This window comes from Ambystoma mexicanum, chromosome 1p (genome assembly GCF_040938575.1).
Source record: "Ambystoma mexicanum isolate Mex_15411 chromosome 1p, UKY_AmexF1_1, whole genome shotgun sequence".
In the NCBI taxonomy this organism is placed as follows: Eukaryota; Metazoa; Chordata; class Amphibia; order Caudata; family Ambystomatidae; genus Ambystoma; species Ambystoma mexicanum.
Genome location: NC_090921.1, coordinates 798,552,650 through 798,571,903, shown reverse-complemented (window position 1 = coordinate 798,571,903; position 19,254 = coordinate 798,552,650). Strand labels below are relative to the sequence as shown.

At 43.2% G+C, this 19,254-nt stretch overlaps 1 protein-coding gene across 4 annotated transcripts in view; it reads right to left on the bottom strand.

Moving 5' to 3' along the window:
- Positions 1-9,638: 9,638 nt before the first annotated feature.
- The window catches only part of TDRD10 (tudor domain containing 10), a 1,872,714-nt gene continuing 1,863,098 nt past the window's right edge, over positions 9,639-19,254 (bottom strand). For all 4 annotated transcript variants that reach the window (XM_069652002.1, XM_069652018.1, XM_069652008.1 and 1 more), the window contains one exon: positions 9,639-13,530. In XM_069652002.1, the coding sequence (XP_069508103.1) occupies positions 13,492-13,530 (39 nt within the window). In that variant the 3' untranslated portion in view covers positions 9,639-13,491. The remainder of the gene's footprint in view (positions 13,531-19,254) is intronic.

Here is a 19,254-nt window from a genome sequence, read left to right as displayed (position 1 = left end):
CACATGCCCTTGGTTAGGAGGTCCGCTAGGTGAGCCCCCCAGCCCGACAGATGCATCTGTCCTGAGGAGAAGTATAGATGTTGGGGCCTGGAATGGCATTCCCTGAAACAGGTTTTGAGGTTTATTCCACCATCGAAGTACCTTGTGTAAGGTCTCTGGATGGTATCCTCCCATGAACCGAGTGCTTGTTTCCATTGGTGGTCCAGGGCCTCCTGGATTGGTCTAATGCGAAGCCTGCAATTTGGTATGAGAAATAGAGATTTGAAAGAGTGTACCGTGGTTGCCACTCTGTCTAGGAACCATAAGGTCAAGTGGAGAATAGCCGCAATTCTGTCTGCTGATGGCCTTACCCTGGGAGTGCTGGTGTCGAAGTCCACACCCAGGAAGAGAACTGTCTTGCTGGGCACTGGGCAGGATTTTGTTTCGTTTATTGAAAAACCTAACCCTTTTAAGAGGTTTATTGTTCTCGAAACTGCCAATCGCGTGGGTTTGAATGAGCTTGCCCTTATCAACCAGTCGTCCAAATATGGGAAAACCTCCGTTCCTGTCCTTCTGAGTTTTGGCGCTACAGGTTCTAGACACTTGGTGCTGACTTTAGGCCGAAAGGGAGAACATGGAATTGGAAGTGTAACTCCCCTATTGCGAACCTGAAGAACTGTCTGTGGGCAGGGTGAATGGGAATGTGGAAGTAGGCGTCTTCCAAATCTGGAGTGGACAGGAAGTCGTGCCGGTTTACCCAACGCAAGACGCTTTGCAGGGATATCATGTTGAATTTGATGCGCTTGATGAACGTGTTGAGCGCTCTTAGATCGAGTATAGGTCTCCACTGACTGTTTTTCTTTTTGATCAGAAAGAAACGGGAGTAGAAGCCTCTTCCCGTCTGTTGCTCTGGGACTGGTTCAATAGCTGCTTTTAGAAGCAGTTTGTGAATTTCGGACAGGACATGTCTTAAAAGATGTACTTTGCGAGGGGTGGGTGTAAAGGATGGAGGTTGGTCCAGAAATTCTATGGTGTGAACCTCACGGATCACCTGTAACATCCACTTGTCCGATGTTATTGACTGCCAACGTTGGAGAAATGGCTTATTCTTCCCCCCACCAGGGTGTGACGTTGAGGGGGAAGACATGATCTGTCAATTTTGCTTGCTCTGGTTCTTTCCCTGGGTAGAGCCACACCGCCCCCTCTGTTAGTACCTACTAGAGGATTGGTGGTATCAGTTGTCCTGGAAGGTGTTTCCCTGTGTTTTTTGGCCATAGGAGGTACGATTAAAGCCTCTGAATTTGGAGGATGAGCCTCGAAAGGGACAAAAAGATCTACGGTCTTTGTCCTTCTCTTTAAGGGAGCTGATGGCTTGAGCTGTGTCCGTCTTTATTCCTTTGAGGTGGTCATCGATCTTCTTACCAAATAAGTCTTGCCCATCAAAGGGCATGTCCAATATTTGTGCTTGGACCTCCCATCTGAAGTTTGTAGCTTTCATCCAGGCTGGTGGTCTCAGTACAGTACCGTGAGCCATTTGCCTGAAACCTGATTCCGCCACATCCACTGCTGCGCCAATCATATGATCCGAGGTAGCCTCCCCGGTTGCTATGATTGCTCTGGCTTCTTCCTGGAGATCCGCTCGCAAATGTTTGGTTAGTTTAGACATACGTAGCCATAGCTTGCGGTCAAAACACGCTGTCATGGCTAGTGCATTGCCCGCTCTGATAGTGAGAGAGGCTGAAGAGGATACCTTCCTGCCCATGGCCTCTAACTTACGGCCTTCCTTGTCGGGAGGGGCTGATAAGGGCTGTTAGGGATAATTCTCATAAATGGCCGATTTCCCTTACCTAATGAGTCCCTCAGCAGCTTTGCTGGATTTCTAGGGTTTATTTTTTTCACCTGGTACATGTGTTTTGCTGTGTTTGTTTTCACTTTTTGTGTGATCTTGGGCACTGGAGCCTCACCTACTCCATGGCCTCATATTTTTCATGTGTGTTACACAGCACCTTCAGTGCAGTGACACAGGGTTGTCATTGAGACTTCCCCCTGACTCCATTTTCTGGGGCCGACTACTGTCCCCAGAAAAGGTAAAGTTGCCATTAACTTTATTTTAGTCACTTTAAACCACAGACCCAATACACACCATCTTACATTGGAAAGGGTTAATTCTTATCCCTTTGGGTCTGTGTCTCTTGGAGCTTTGTTTCGCTCCCTTTACATTAAGACTTGGCTGGTGGCAGTGGTATCTACCCTATTTTTTATACCGCGGTTATCTTAAAAAACCATGGTATTGTTTTAGGCTATTATATTGGCCTCAAACATAAACCCGCTTGACCATATATATTTTATTACGGTTCCGGCTGGGTTTATTCGCCATTTATTTTTGTAAATGTCTTTCTCGTGTTTTACTCTGCGCGTCAAACCAGGTTTGGTTCCTTTGTTCGCCGTCTTTTCGCGGGCTTCTGCACAGAAGCCATCCTTAAGGTGCATTGAAAGTCTGGGTAGGCAGGATGTGAGGGAGGGGTCTTAGGACCCCTGCCATGGGTTCCCTTGGTAACCCAAATCGCACTCCTGTTTGATTGGCTGGGTCACTGTCCTTGCCAGGACAGCCACCCTGCTGTGTGATGGACAGCTAGGCTGTATGAATGGGGGAAAACTGCATAAAAAGCAGGTCTCTGGGACTGGAAAGGCAGAGTCGCCACTGGAACGAAAGAACCAATGAGGAACTGATGGAAGAGGATCCCTACGACGACAACCACCCGGTGAAGCCCTGCGGTAGGTCTGAATCTTCAGAATCCAACGACAGAGAAGATCCTCCAGGAAACTTCTTCCCTTGAGCTGGTGGGACCAACCAGTTCGCCCAAACTGCAAGCCAGGACCCCTCCTCTGGTCGAATTCGCTTTACAGAGCTACAGTGGGCCGGATAGCCAGGAAGGTCGGACCCTGCTTAGGTTTTAAGGAGCACACCTTTTATTCATTGCTTTGCTCTGCTGCTGGTTTTTTCCCTGTGTAGTGCAGGACTCTCCAGTCTTCCTACCTCTTGTCAGTCCGACAGTCGCTTAAGGAACCGTGAGCCTGCAGGAACTACCAGGAACGCCCTCCTCAGCTACAGCTTTGTCTCTGTTTTAAGGTACTGTGCAAATCCGGTTGTTTATTTCGTTCAACCACGGTGAAAGTGTTTGACATCTTTCTCCAAACCGAGGGTTTGTCCTTCTCTTCTCTTTGAACTAACTTTTCTACCAACCAACCTCGTCCGGAATCCGTGGCATGAACTTTACCGCAAACTACCCGGAACTGTATTATCTTGAGCGAAAGACTTTTGACCCATTGATTTTGGCCCTAAGCCTTTTCTCTCTGATTTTATCATTGTAGTTCCTATTGCTCAATTGCCCTAAGTACTTACCTGTTGGTGTGATTCAATTTCTGTTAACTTTGTCCTTTCTCTCCCTTTTAAATTGCTGGAGTGCCATTTTGCTCCCACTTCATTTTGTGAGCTTAACCTGTCTGGAACTTATTGGGAGTTGTGTGGTGTATTAAGAGTGTGATTTTTAAACTGCTTATAATAGTATAATGTTATACAACTGAAGAGTGAAATAACTGTATATTCTTTTACTTGAGTCAGTGTTTGCCTGAATCATAGTAATTGCTGTCCTTTGTGTAACTATTTGATACTGCTCACTTACTCTTGAGATAGGTCTGGCTGCTCAGCCACTGCTACCACTTTAGCTGTGTAGTACAGGCTTGTACCAAAGGTCAATTTGTACTGTCACTTGTAGTCTTAATTGTGTGTGGTGTTCCCAAAGGGTACTGCATATAATTCTGCCTAACAAAGGCGATGAAGGATTGGCCAACTTCTTTCTGGCTGCCACCGCGATGATAGAATCTGGCTTAGTATATCCGCTTAGACGAAGTGGTGCTGTGTCAGGGGCTTTGTATTTCTTGTCAGGCCTTGAAACCAGAGCAGGAGTGGATAAAGGTGTAGCCAATATTTTAGATCCAGAGTCCCATATGGTATCAAGAAGAGGGATGCTAGTGACTATCCTTCTACGTTTGTCCCTGTGCTCATAAAGCACTGACTTTTTCTCTTCTGATGTGACTTGTAACTTGAATAGGTCTGCAGCTTTGCCAATTATGGTATGAAAAGATACCAGATCGTTCGGTGGTGAAGAATCTCCTGGAGAGTCTTTCTTTCTAGGTTTTTCAACTAGGTAATCATCCCATTTGCTATGAGTGTCAGGTTCATGTGTAATCTCCCCTTCCTCTGGGTGTGAGAAATCCCTGAAAGGATCCTCTTGCCAATCTGAGACCGATGTGGTCGAAGGCACAATTGTGTGCCCTTCTGTTGAGACCCCCACTGGTAAGTCACTTTTTAAACTCTAATGTTTGGAGTCCTGATCCCAATCTTTGGACAATGAGCACCCTTACCATGCTGACAACCTTATTAGGTTTTGAGATACAGCCTGATATCTTTAGTTCTCCAGCATTGGACCTTTCATAGATTCAGATGCTTAATTATTCCCCATCGTCAGACCGGGAATCCTTGGTGATTTAAATGATTATTATTATTTTTTTAAATATACATACATTTCCATAGAGATATGAGTGTAGATAGCCCATTATGGTCTATGAGCCATTCACTTGTGTAGTCCCTCCACCTCACTTTGGTCCTTTTTGGACCCAACCAATGAGGTGGCAGGGTTTAAGCTCCGCCCCAGTCAGCCATCTTCAGATTTTTCACCGCAGTGTAACAGACAGAGGGAATCTCTTTTCGAAATATTTCTCTTTGTTTAATATATTTATATCTCAGAATATATCTTTTTGTGATCTCCTGATCAAGCTCTTTCTGCTCTGTGTGTCTGGGCTCACAAAACACTTTTTTCTCATCTAAAATTCGTTAAGTGAAATTGCAGTGAGTGAAATCCCCCGTCAAGTACTCCGTAAAAATGAAAAACCCTTGTCCAGGGTTAAGAAATGTTGCAGCATTGTTCCCTTAAAAGGGAACACATTGATTTTGGTCCAACTGGAGAGAGCTTCCAGCTCTTTCCAGCCTATGGGGTTTCCTTGTCCTGGCCTCTACTATATCCCTCGGCTCTTGCAGTTCCAAGAGGGGGACTATGTCGCCCTAATGTACCACCTTCCCTGCGTAGAGGCAGGAGCCTTCATTATAGATGTTAGGAGAGTTCTCCAATAACATGTCTACCAGAAGATCTAATGAGATGTTCAGGATATAGTGCGTTTGAACTCTTATGGGTAGCATAGGTGGAACCGGAGATATGATAGAAGACCTGAAAATACACTGAAAGTGGGTAAAGTGTCATGGCTACCAGGTTACATGATAAGCTGGGGGGCGCCATGTTGGATCACGTGAGGGAGAAAGCACCCTTTGTGAATCACATATCCACAGTTACATCTGCAAATGTAGATATGCGAGACATCTGAGAGCCCAGAATGGAGAGCAACCAGAGAATGGAGAAACCAGTGCTTTCATTACAACAGTCCAGTAGCTTTCCCATCAAAGAGAAAAAGGAAGAGCCCAAGAAGTATAGTGTAGGAAAAAAGACAAAGGGACAACAATCAATAGATTTATAGCACCTTAACCCCTCTGACAAGCCCACAGTATCCAGGGACTTTCTCTGGTCAAGTGAAAAATAGAACTGAGAACCATGCTGGTGTAAGGTATGTTCGGTACTGCTGGACTGAGGACAATAAAGCACACAATACCATGTGCAGATTCAGCCGGAGGTGTTAATTTTAAAAAAGTGAGAAAATGCTTCAATACTTATTCGATTTTTAGAGATACATAATTTTTTTTTATTGTGTTTAATCATTAAGATTTTTTACAAAGTGATCGTGTTGAGAAACAGTTTCTCTTTCTCACGAATTCTTTAAGTAAAAGAGAAGTTCTTTCAGTTGCTAGGTGTCTGACAAGGGGGGGTTTTGTGGCAGTAGTACAGAGTTTACATATTTTACGATGTTAAAGGTTGCCAGTTGCCATCGTGTTCTGTCTCCCCCTATTAACTTAGCCCAACAATTTTCTTGGTCGCTTAAAGCAAACTCGCTTAGAATGTCCGGAAGATATGATGATCTTAAACCTCTGGTACTGGGACACTCAAGGATCAGGTGACAAATTGATTCTGTTACTGATTGAGCAGTACAAAAACGACATTCTTTTTTCGATGATAAGCCTCTAATGAATAGGATTTCGTTAGTTTGTAAGAGGTTCAATCTCGCTCTCATAATCAGGTCTCTCGCTGGTTTTGATGGAAATTTCTTAATGTAAGGCTGCACTTCGTTTAACCTCCTTGTATTTGATGGCAAGTGCTGGATTAGTTTGTTTTGCGATGCTATTTCTTTAGTTTTCATCCAGTCCAGTTCTTTCAATTTATTTTGTATTTTTGTTGGATTTACGAACAGAGTTTCTTTGTCGCATTCCACTGATGCTAGATATTCACAATTCCGGGTACACCACACCTTTAACATTTTGTTGTTTCCACTTTTCATTTCTCTTAGTATCAAGTTATAAATTGACTGATCTTCTGCCATTCTGCATTTGCGAAATAGCATCAAGGAATTGATTTTTACTGTGCCTTCCAGAGATAGTAAACTTAGTTCCTGTCTTATCACTGCCATAGAGGTGGAATCTGGCAGGACTAGTATTGATTTCCAGAATTGTGCTTCAAGTTTCAGCCAAAATGTAGTTGGAAGAGTTGGCATTGCATCTGCCCCATATGTTAATGATGGAACAACCTTTTTTTTGTAAAATTCCAACACAGGCAGTAACGAAAAGCGGCCAAATTTCCTGTTAATGGCTTTGCCTTGCCCAGTTTCTTTACCTTCAGTTTTAAGTGCATCTGCATTGCATTTTCTTTTTTCGAGCTGTCCAAGATCACTCCCAGATTCCGGCACCTTTTCAATTGGTTCTTTCGTCAGGTGCAGTGATATCTTTTCCGATTTTTTGGAGCTAATTGAGATAGTCATGAATTTTGTTTTTTTTCCGTTTATCTCCAAATTGTTTGTCATCATGTATTCCTCCAGACTGTTCAGCTGCTGCTGCAATCCAATTGGAGTGTGAGCCATTAAGATTAGATCATCAGCGTATAGCAGTCTATTTATACGGGCGCTTGCCATTTTGGGCGGAAAGCATCGAGTCGACAAATTTACTTCTTGTAAATCACCCAAGAAGGCCAGGAAGAGCGCAGGCGCCAGGGGACACCCCTGCTTGACACCTCTGGCCGTTGGAATAGCTTTAGAAAGGAGGCCTTGTGGAGTTAACTTCACTTTCATGGTGGTATCTGTGTATAGTGCCTTAATTGGGTCCAGGATATCTTGTGGACATGCCCAGGCTTCCAGTTTTTTCCACAGAAGAATTCGGTCAACACGATCAAAATCCTGTGTAAGATCAATGAAAATGACAAACAGCCTTGGGCCCCCTTCTAAGACTTTGCTCTTTAGGGTGCTCAGTAACAGAATGTTAGCCGAAGTCCCCAGGTTTTTTTTAAAGCCTGTTTGAAGGTAATCGCTGCACGGAGCTGATTTTGCCCATAAGTTAAATTCCTCCAAGAGCAGGGAACCAAAGACTTTTCCAATACAGTCCAATAGGGCTATTGGCCTGTAATTTGCCGGGTCGGCTTTGTTCCCTTTTTTGTAGACAGGTACCACAATTGAGGATTTCCATGAGGGTGGGCTAGAGTGTAATGTTGCACATCTCTTAAAAATATCACTCAAGAGACTTTCCCACTCCGCTGGAAAGGCTTTAAGATCTATGTTGGTTACGCCGTCTGGACCCGGAGCTCTAGAATTTTTCAATTTCATTATTTGTCTTGTCATTTCATTTTTGTCATTTAGAGGTCTCCACGCTGTTGGAATGGTCTCTTTAGCTGGTCTTGGCCGTGTTTGCGTCTTCTCAAAAAGCTTTTGGAAGAAATTCACCCATGTCCCTTCTCCGATGTTTGAAATAAACGCTGGCTCAGATGGCGAAGAGGCCGTTTTTAAGAGAGACCAAAACTCTTGGGTATTGTTAGCTGTTATTGCAGTTATGATGTTCTCGGCGTCTTGTTGGTATAAGGCCAAACGATGGTTATGAATCCAGATTTTATATTCTCGTTGACCTTCGTTCGCTGCCTTGATTGCGAGCTGTGTACCTAGTTTACTGGCTTGTCGTTTCAATTTTTGCATTTCTCTCTTTTTAGTCGCCATTTTTAGGTCATACCTATGAACATGTGATCTTTTGGGATCCTTATTTCCAGTTTTATGGCTGTATACGAGTAGCAATGGAGAATAGTCGATCTGTTTTTCAGAGGTAAGCTCTGACTGGGTGTTATACTTTGACCTGAGGTCACAGATCGCTGCTGCTGATAGCTTCAGTCTTGTGCGTTGATTGTTAAAACATAATTCCCCCGTAGATTTTACCGTCCTTTTTCTGGGCCACGTTGCACACAGGAGATTGTGGTCACTTGCTGCTGTTTTGATTACTTCAAATGCAGTCACAACTGATAGCAAGGTTGTGGATATGAAAATGTAATCTATTGTGGCCCTTGTAGACTCTCTTTTCCAGGTTGGCAAGCGAGAGGGATCTGGGAAAACACTGTCTATGTTGTGCATTTCTCTAGATTTCATCAATTTGAGCCAAGCCGTACCTCTTTTAGCTGTTGCGCTCATGGAATCGTGGAGTGCTAGCTTGTTTAAATCTTGTATGCACGTGGCGTTGAGGTCACCACAAATCATAAGGTAGGGTGCCAAATGGACACCTATGGCTTCGTCAATTGCACTTTCCAACATTTCCAGGTACTCTAAATCAGTGAGGGTCGCCGGGTTCCAATAGGTGTTTGCAATTATAATTACTGGTGGCTTGCCTTTGTCTCCTTTCTTGATACCATCTAGCCATATGGCCTTGACCAATAGCAAAGAAGGGTTACTGATCAAGGTTTTTTCCAAAGTGCAGCCACTTCCCTGTCTGCAGGCTATCAGAAGCCCCGAAGATGGTCGTCCCCTTGGTCCTTTTTTTGCTAGAGAGAACGCTATTTCGTAGCCATCCAATGTTGGTGCTTGTGTTAACCATACATAATAAATATTTTCGCGATCTGCTGGACTAGTCAGAATATCCTAGTGACATGCAATAGTTCTGATGGCATGATGTAGAAATAGATTCAATGCAACAATTGTTCTGGCTTATTAGCGCCCGGGGGGCAGGAGAGTGGTATTGGGAGGGTGAAAGGCCCTCCCAAACAATCAGGTGGCCATTTTGGTTTGTAGTTTTTTTAAAGTTGAAAAACAGCAACTGCAAAACACTATTAGCACCCCTGCAAGAATGCCTAGTAGCTAATAACAATAAACCCCCCTCTGTGTCTGAGAGGGATGGGGGAGCCATTAACGGTCAGCTAGTGGCATGGAACCTACGTTAGGGCCCTCACCCATTACCTGACAGATAATGCCCGGCTCCCCCATGTCAGGGTTTACTGCTTAATTATACAAATAATGTACCTGTTCTGCTATATTATAGAATCTCTACTGGAGTCCTGGTAGATTATGGACTACATAGTATTTTGTTAGAATATACACATTTCTAATCCTTATCATCATAGAAATATCCCTTGCTAGCATGAATACCACCAGAGACAAATATGTGCGACAAGAGGATTGAATAAAACATATTGCTCAAAATGTAGAATTTATTGATGTTGATTATTAACCAGCATATTCACAAAGGGACGTCTATTGAATAAAATTAAACTATAATACAACAATGTATCTTCTTTAAACACAATATTTAAAATATAACTTTTGAAAATGGATTGGTTACTCAGTGGAAATTTCCTTCAGTCTTAAAATTTGTGAAGGAATGACAACTGAAACATTCAAATTATATTTTTTTCTCTGGACTTTTAAACAATCAAAAGTATGAATATTATGGTAGAAAAAGGCATTAATAACGACAAGCCATAGATTACTTCAGGGTGTTACAACAAACCTTACTATTGGCAATGAGCTACGGGCGAAAAGTGAAAAAAAAGTGTGGTCATCTTTACAATGTTATTCAGAGGTTTTTGCAAGTAATGAACAAACAATTGTGAATATAATGGTATCGGACTATTACATAAATATACAGGCGATACCACATTATCACTTCTACAAACGACAGACATCAGGGTTTTCTGTAGTGTACACTTCAGGTGGTGTTCTTGAGAAGTGAGCAGAGGTGTGATTAAATAACCATGGTATTCATGATCAGAACAGTTGCCGTTAGTTTAATTTCGCACTCACGCCTTGTGCGCACATTAACAGTTTTTAGCCAAGTTTACACATTAAACTGAAGGGCATTTTTCATCATGACTAACAAGGTACAAACAAAAACACAGTATTTAAAAAGATCATTGTACAAAATGCATCAGTGAGACAGCATGCTCCTGTTCGTGTTTGGCAGACAGAGCCACTATTCAGACAAAACTTTGAAGGTGCACCGGCATTCATGAGCGTGGTTTATTTTCATTCATCACTGTGAAAACAATGGGCTTGCTCTAACCCAGCAACTCGCCATCCCTGTTACCAAAAAACAGGAAAACGGGCAGAATCAACAATTCTAACAACGGCCGTAGTTTCTGTTTTCCCTTTCAGACACGTGCGTCGCATATATTGGTTGGTAAGAGCAACAGTTGAGCATGTGGCACACTCCTAAATGCAGGGTGTTGCGACACCCCAGCACCATAAACATGCCACTAGTTTCCTCATCAAAGCCCCACCTGTATTTTGAACGGAGCGAGGGTCCGTGTGGCAAACCAGAAAAGGCGGAAGTCTCATTAAGAAATATTATACATTTACATTGTGTAAATGCAAGTATTTTAATTATGTCAGTCCTGACAAAAGCCTTTAAGATTCACCAGAAAATGATGGTATTCCCAAACGGCGTGAGCGAATACCGTATGTAGAGCTTGTTTAACCAGGATAAGCTCTTTAATAAATGTTTTTAAATCCATCACTGCTCAGCTCCCATGATCAATATGTCATGCTCACATCATAAAAAATACCGGCGTGCGTCATTTATAGACAATGATTCCTACTGCCTGTATGTTTGTATAACCATGTGAATAAAATACATTTTTGCAATTAAATGATTAAACGTTCGTACATCATTTGAAAATGTATCTGACCAAAATGGTTAAACATTAAAAAATGTTAACCATTTTGTTCAGATACATTTTCAACTGATGAACGAACGTTTAATCATTTAATTGCAAAAATGTATTATTTTATTCACATGGTTATACAAACATACACTCCTGTCTGTTGCTTCTTTTCCTTGTCAATGGTCAGCGTGACTTCTAGGGCTGCCCTCTGTGCATGTGAACACATGCACACAAGCAAAGACACGCATATTTAGCACCACAGAGGTGATGTCACAGTAGCCCTAAGCAAATCGGAGGGCTCAGTTCAGGGGAATTCACTGCATGGAACTGCTCGGAACCCCAAGCTATTTGATGGGCCATAGGTCCGTCCAGGTGCTGTTTGTCCTCCAAGCTGTATCCTGCATTCTAACGACTGGCACACACCACAACCCTTCCCAGCCCTCCACTACCCCCACCCCTCATATTCCTCCTCATGACCAGATCCAGGTCATACTTTCCTGTCCACCTGCCAACTCGGCTAAGTGTCTCAACAAACCACCTGCCTTGTCACTGGTGGTCACCATAGAACTGAAGAAGAAACTTTGTCCTTTTCTGTGGGGCTGCCTTCTTTGGTGCCGGCAGCCAAACCACCGTACTGACTGGAATTGAGTTCCGGATTTCCGGAGCTACATCGGGGAAGTTCCGTTCGCATTTAAGGATGTATACTTGGATAACTTACCAGCGATGAGGAAAATGTAAAAAAACTTTGTTTATATCGGCATCTACGCAGGAGTATTGGCGTTGCAGAGCAGCAGAAATCAGGTTCCTGGTTACTAAAGAACCACCAAGAAAATATTTTCAGACTTAATTAAAGAGGTCTGAGGTTATTCGGGTGCATTTTGGCACACCCACACTACAGAAATCCTACTTATGAGGAGTACGATTTGAAGAGTATTTTTGTGGCCCTGGATTACATGGTGGAGAATAAAAACAAAAGGGTTCTTCCCCTGAAGAAGGTTCATGCATTGAGCGCAACAAGGAACTGAAACATTTCGGGACTGTTTAACCTGAGTTAATAATACTCAGAGATTGGAAGTGTTAAAATCACTATATAAATTTTATATGTTGATGTATTGTATTGTTATGTTATAGGAATGTATGTGTGTGAAACTAGTAATTTGTATTGTAGATGTATCCACCTTGTGTTGTTGGGTCTATTTTAAGAAAATTCTGTTTTTAGAGTTGGTTTTATAAAGGAAAATTTGGGTTGTGATTTAACCTATTGAAATAAACTGTTTTTGATATTGTGAAAAAACAACTAGGTACTAGGTCTATTTTTTCAAGACTATTGGTACAAAGAGGGTTCTTCTGCATCATACAATATGTATAGATCAGTATTTAGTGAAGGAATGTAATTTCTGTCTCCTTTATATGATAAAAAAAACAAAAAAAAAAAAAACAAAGGGCTGCCTTCTTTGACATTTTTTTTTACTTGAAAAAAAGCTGCCATGCCATCTCTCAACTTAAAAAGAAGGAAGTCTGTAAGCATCCACAACAACAAGGAATGCAAACAGCTGTAAGCACCTTGCAGTTGGGCTTTGCCTGAAGTACTGGAAACAAACAGCCCTCAAACCTCATTGAAAGCACTTGCTTCGCTCAGGCCTTTAACTTATTTTTCCAGGCCATTCATTTCAAGGGGGACAGACGCATGCACGCGTGCGCGGCCTGTGTTCCCCTCAGGATGTGTGTATATGTATATCCTAAATTGCGCTGGTGGGGGGGGACGGCCATCGCCAAGTCTCCGGTTTGGCTGCAGCACTTTGAGCCCTAAGGGTAGGAAGGGCGTAGGAGGCGTAGCGTCAAAGGGTTAGGCTACAGTAGAATTTCCATGATTCACCCATGGTGGAGTGATTAATAAACCAGTCCCACCACAGTAATTCCCAATCGAATTTTGAAAGCCCTTGATATTTTGTTCTAAACAATTAGCTAGCTAAAAAAAAAGCGATTGGTCTTCATCTTCAGTCCTAACATGTACACTCTATGGCTGTCTATACATTGCTGTGCCTCATTTACTCCTTTCAGTACCGTCATAACAGTCTAACATTAAAACAACGAATTTCTGTATGCATCTGTAGAACAATTAAATACAAAAAAGAAATGTGCTCAACTGCCAACAAACATCTGTGCCTGCCCAGGTGAAAAACTCCTGATATATCAGAGAAATTAAATGTTCCACAACTCCACAATAGATGAACAAGGTGTCCTTGCAGAAGGCGGCAGAAAACTGGCAAAAGGTGAGCGGTGTCCGGTCTTCCAACACAGCCAACACCAGTTCTCAAGAACTCGCGGTGTTTTAACCATCCCAGTGCTGATTGCCAGGCCCTGGAAGGAGAGGAGCAGATGACCGGGTATGCTACGCCTCTGCAGTCTTTGCAAACTTCAGGATGTGACACTTTAGGAAAGAGAAAGCAACAAATTAAGAGAAACAATGTTATTTTTTAAATTTCTATTGGCAGAATCGAAGATATATTCTTCAGTCTTACAACCAAACCAACTGTTCAATATCATCATACAATACAATGCAACCATTACTAAATTATCTCCCGATATTTACCAATCAAAAGTATACAGTGATTCCTGATCTCTGCCCCATGCCGAATACCTTACTGTACACCTAATCCAATGCAGCTCAATTTTATATGGACTACCCGCATGTTGTGTTGTCGTTCACAATACATTTTTCCAAGTCTCATTGGACATTTTTCCACTAAACATTTGGAAACACGGGACCGGGGGGGGGGGGAGGAGCTCACCACAGTTCCTTCATGACAAAACACATAATTAATGTAGCTATAAAAATGTTGCAAAACCTCAACACACTTTCAGACCTTTCCACCTAGCCCACCATAGCCTTTTATTTTAGTAGACTAGCAGGCATTTGAGAGGATCTTGTATTTTCACATTCTAGTTTTTCCGATTCTTTCTTTACTACTGTACCGAAGAGCATTGCGAGAAAACAGGATTAGTATTATTTTATTTTTATTAGTGAATTGGTTCGAATAGATCAATCAAAATGTAAACATATGAAATATTACAATTTCATTACAATTCCATACTTTCATACAAGATCATACACAGCATACAAATATATAAAATGCAATTGACAAAAATAGAAAAATACATTTTTATTAAGATCCAATAAAAGACAATTAAAATCTGTACATCCAGCATCTTGAATATTTCCTGTAAAAACCTAAACAAATCTAGCCATTCAGTAATTCGAACCCCTATCATCAGGTTAGCGCAAAAAAATGTGTTGGTATCCAGACAGCAGTAAGCCTCCAAGGATCAAAAACATCTCTGCTTAGTAGGCCTAGTAACATCTCAGAAAAGCACTAGATGTTTCAACGTCTCTTGACTCGATTTCCACACAAACAAAATGTTCTCTCCATCTTAGTTACATTCTTCATGGGGTCAACACTTTTTAGGGTAGGTAGCTGATGCATAAGTGCTAATACAGTCGATTGTTTCACACCAGCCTAAATCAAATAATTGATTTTAAACTTTATCTGGATTATGAATTCATTCCCACTGATCTGATCCTAATTTGGCCAAGGCTGAACGCATAGTGCTGTTAAAAATATGAATAAACATAATGGATTTATTTCCCAAAAAGATTCAAAGAGTGACTCAGCTGGGGGGGCTTAACATTTTTCGAAATAGGCATCATTAATTCCAAAAGTAGAACAGTAGCTAAATACGTAAGGCCAAACTCATGCCTAATTATGCAGTTAGGAATAGAATAAGAAAGACCCAATGCCTGAGGATTCGGGAATGTTGGTGAGCAGAGCAGTAGCTAAGCCAATTGCTCCTGCTCCCTCTTGGCCTATAGATTAATCCAGATAGAATATGTATAACCTTCAAAAGAAAAGGATAGAGGTACCAAAAAACCAGACTTCCAAAAAACCAAAACAGGGAAGTGACATGGATTATACACATGGAATTAATGACCTCTACGCCCTCCTGCTGAAGGTCTCACAGGATCTTGGGGAAATGAAAATCTCTCTGAATGATCTTTCTTCACAGGTAGGACACCTAGAAACCACGATGACTAAAGTGGAGACTGAAAATGTAACCTTGTTATCTGAGGTCGGTGGAAGTTATAGACCCTACAAGGAACTTAGCACAGAGATTTCTGATCTGAAAAAGAAGAATTTAAGGCTGGAGGCAGAAAGGAGAATGCATAACCTACGTTTACTCGGGGTTAAGGAAGATCCTAATCTGGATAAGGACCTGGCTACAAGAGTGAAGGAATTTTGATCAAGGTGATGGTTAAGAAAGTGCTGAATGATGGGAATTTGGATTATGCATATAGAGCTCACTGTGCTATAGATGCTATGGCAGTCCATACATTGGTAAATGAGTACACATGCTTATTCCTTAGATTGAATGTTTAAATAGGAAAGCTGTTTTTTTAATATGTGTTGCGCTGTGCTTTTTAAATCAGTGTAATGGAGGAACTAGGGGATCATATTGTCTTTGTTCGTGTGGAGTAGAATAGGCCTGTCTTTCTGTGAGTTTAAGGGCTGTTAACGAGAGGGGGCTGAAGATAGTTGAAACCAGAGGCGTTTCTAGGAGGGGGCTAAGGGGGCTCTAGCCCCTGGTCTTTTGGTTGTAGCCCCTGATCTCAGGAGCTACAGCCAAAAGGCTAGCTAGCCCCCAGTCCCAACCGTTCCGACATCAGCGTAGTCCTGGGTCTTTTCCAGACCTAGCAACACCCCTGGTTGAAACTATATGATAGTGGGTGACTAGAACATAGGTGAAATAAGGGGGAGGTATAGGTTTTCACGCCAGCAAATGTTATATGGGGTCAAGAACTCACAGGGGGAGATTAGAGATACGGGAATGTAAAGGGCTGGTTGGGTTGGGTTACAGATTTCATTCATAAACCAAATATAGGTGAAGGTGTTGTGTATTATCAGTTAAGGACTGGCAGTAGTCCGAAAGGACTGAGGGATACATTGCTTGCATAGATGTTGGATGCTAAGTTTGGGAGTGTGGAGTGTACTTCAATACATGGTCTGTTTTTTCAGATCAGATTTGGTCTGGCATTGTTGGACACATCTGCAAGAAGAACAAGTTACTTTTTACCTTGTACCGTTCTTTCGATGGGATGTTCCTCCAACGTATTCCTTATCTTTGAAAATTCGTCTCCAGCTTTCTGGCCTCGGAAATTTTTTCTCTATAGAGGGCGCTGCGCGTCGACGTCCGCCAAGTCGATGTCCCTCGACAGCCACCATATTGGCACCGACGTCACCATGCCCATAAATATCCACGCGCGGCGTCCGTTGCTCAGTTCCATTTTGTAGCATAAGATAAGTCATGCCTGAATTGGTTATTGACCTTGAAGGAGCGTAAGCTGCAACCACAAGGGAAGTATTACTGCGGGGATGGCTGGGAGGGGCGATAAGGAATACGACGGAGGAACATCCCATCGAAAGAACGTTACAAGGTAAGAAGCAACTTGTTCTTCGAAGGGATTGTGTCCTCCGACGTATTCCTCATCTAATTGGAGGTGGGAGTAATAATGTCATGTATTCCTTTTAGGAATGAACCGAATGTAATGCGGCTTTGCCAAATCTGGTCTCTTGACTAGTGGAGGAAACCAGGTTGTAAAATTTTGTGAATGTATGTGCGGACGACCATGTGGCAGCCGCACATGTGTCTCGGACCGGTACCCCTCTTTGGAGGGCTGAAGAGGCTGCGATACCCCTGGTTGAATGAGCCCTAAGATTTTGGGGTGGCTCTTTCCCTGCCATTTTGTAACATTCCAGAATGGCCAAAATAATCCTCCTGGAAATGTTGTTTTGTTATGGGTAGTCCCAACTTGTGACCTGAGTATCCTATAAACAGTTGGTCTGCTTGCCTAATCCTAGCCAGTCTGCTGATGTAAAAGCTCAGAGCTCGCCTTGGGTCCAGGCTTCTTCCTCTTTCCCCGGATGGGGAGGAGGGCAGGACGAAGGTAAGGTAATTTTCTGAGTAATGTGAAATTCAGAAACCACCTTTGGGAGGAAATTAGGCTTCACCTGTAGAACAACTTTGTCTTTATGGACAATTGTATGGGGGGGTTTACAAGAAAGAGCTTGTAATACGCTCACCCTCCTAGCAGATGTTAGTGCTACCAATAGGACAGTTTTAAGAGTGAGAAATCTCAGCGAACAAGAGTGGAGTGGTTTGAATGGAGTACCCATTAGGAAATTTAAGACTAAACTTAAGTCCCATAAAGGAACTTTGAATGGTCTTGGAGGATAAACATTAGTTAATCCCTTGAGAAATTGTATTACTAGAGGTAGTTTGAAATACGATGGTTCCTCCGCAGTGCGCTTGAAGATTGAAAGTGCTGCGAGATAGCCTTCTACAGTGCCAACTTGAAGGACTGAGTTTGCCAAGTAAAGTAGAAACGATAACACCGTTGGTGTACCACATGAAAAAGGGTCTATCTTCTCGTCTCTACACCAGCTGCAAAATTTGCTCCAACGGCAACAGTATAAAGACTTTGTTGCTGGCCTTCTGGCCGAAAGCAACACCTCCATGACGTCATCAGGGAGGTCCCAATCCTTGTACCTCACCCCTTCAGAAGCCAAGGTTGAGGGTTCTGATGTCTAGATGGAGAACCTGACCTCCCTTCTGTGAGAGAAGATTCTCTTTGAGTGGAAGATGGATTGGAGGATAGATGGACATATCTAGAAGGTCCGGGTAACACGTTCTCCTGGCCCAGTCTGGGGCAATTAGGATCATGGTTTTCCGGAATCTTCTCAACCTCCTGATCATTTGAGGAATAACAGGGACTGGTGGAAACGCGTAAAGGAGTGGGAACTCCCAGTCCACTACGAACGCGTCCCCTAGAGCTCCTCTCGGGGGAAATTTCCTTGAACAGAACAGATCGCACTTCCTGTTGGTGCTGGTGGCGAACAGATCCACCTGAGGGGTTTCCCAAAGGGCGAAGATCTCTTGAAGGACTTTCTGAGCTAGCTCCCACTCGTGGGAGACTGTGCTCTGCCTGCTCAGAGCGTCCGTTGTCAAGTTCTTCTCTCCGGCTAGGTGAACTGCCGATAGAGAGATTCCTTCCTGAATTACCCAAAACCAGAGCTGCATTGCCTCTCTGCACAGTGGCAGTGACCCCACGCCTCCTCTTTTGCTGAGGTAGTGCATGGCCACCGTGTTGTCCGTCATTATCAGGACATTTCTCCCCTGTACTGATGGCAGGAAAGCTTTCAGCACTAGTCTGATCGCTCTCAGCCTTATAGGTTGATGTGTAGTCTGGACTCCGATGGAGACCAACGACCGCTGATGGTCAAGTCGTTGACATGGGCTCCCCACCCCGTGAGTGAGGCGTCTGTGACTACTGTTATCTCCGGCCATGGTTGCCAAAACAGTTCTCCTTTCAAGATGTTCTCTGGATAGGCCCACCATTGAAGGTCGTGGGTTACCTTGTCTGGAATCTGGAGGAGATCTGTCATTCTCCCTGAGAATTGCGACCACTGAGTTCTCAGTGCCCACTGAAGAGATCTCATTCTCAGGCGAGCCTCTGGCACAAGGAAGATGCAGGATGCCATGAGGCCTAGCAACCTCAAAAAGTTGAAGGCTGGGAGACGTTGGGCATTTTGAAATTTGTAGACCATCTGCAGAATATCTTGAGCCCTCACCTCTGGTGGCAAGGCTTTTCCCAGGGAAGTGTCCAGGACCGCTCCAATGAATTGGAGTCTCTGTGATGGTATCATCTGTGACTTCTTTAAATTGAGGGAGAAGCCCAGTTTGTGAAGGAAGTGGCAGACATAATCTAGCTGGATCTGAGCTTGTTCCGAAGATACAGCTCTGATCAGCCAATCGTCCAGGTAGGGGTAGACGTGGATCCCTTCCCTCCTTAGACTCACAGCCACTACCGACATTAGCTTGTTGAAGACCCTCGGGGCGGAGGTCAGCCGAAATGGCAGAACTCGAAATTGATAATGAGAGCCGCCAATTGCGAACCTCAGCTATTTGCTGTGTTTGAGATGGATTGGCACATGGAAATAAGCATCCTGAAGGTCCAGAGATACCAGCCAGTCCTGGAGCTGGAGGGCCTGAAGGATCTGAGAGAGAGTTACCATCTTGAACTTGTCCTTCCTTCCTGAGG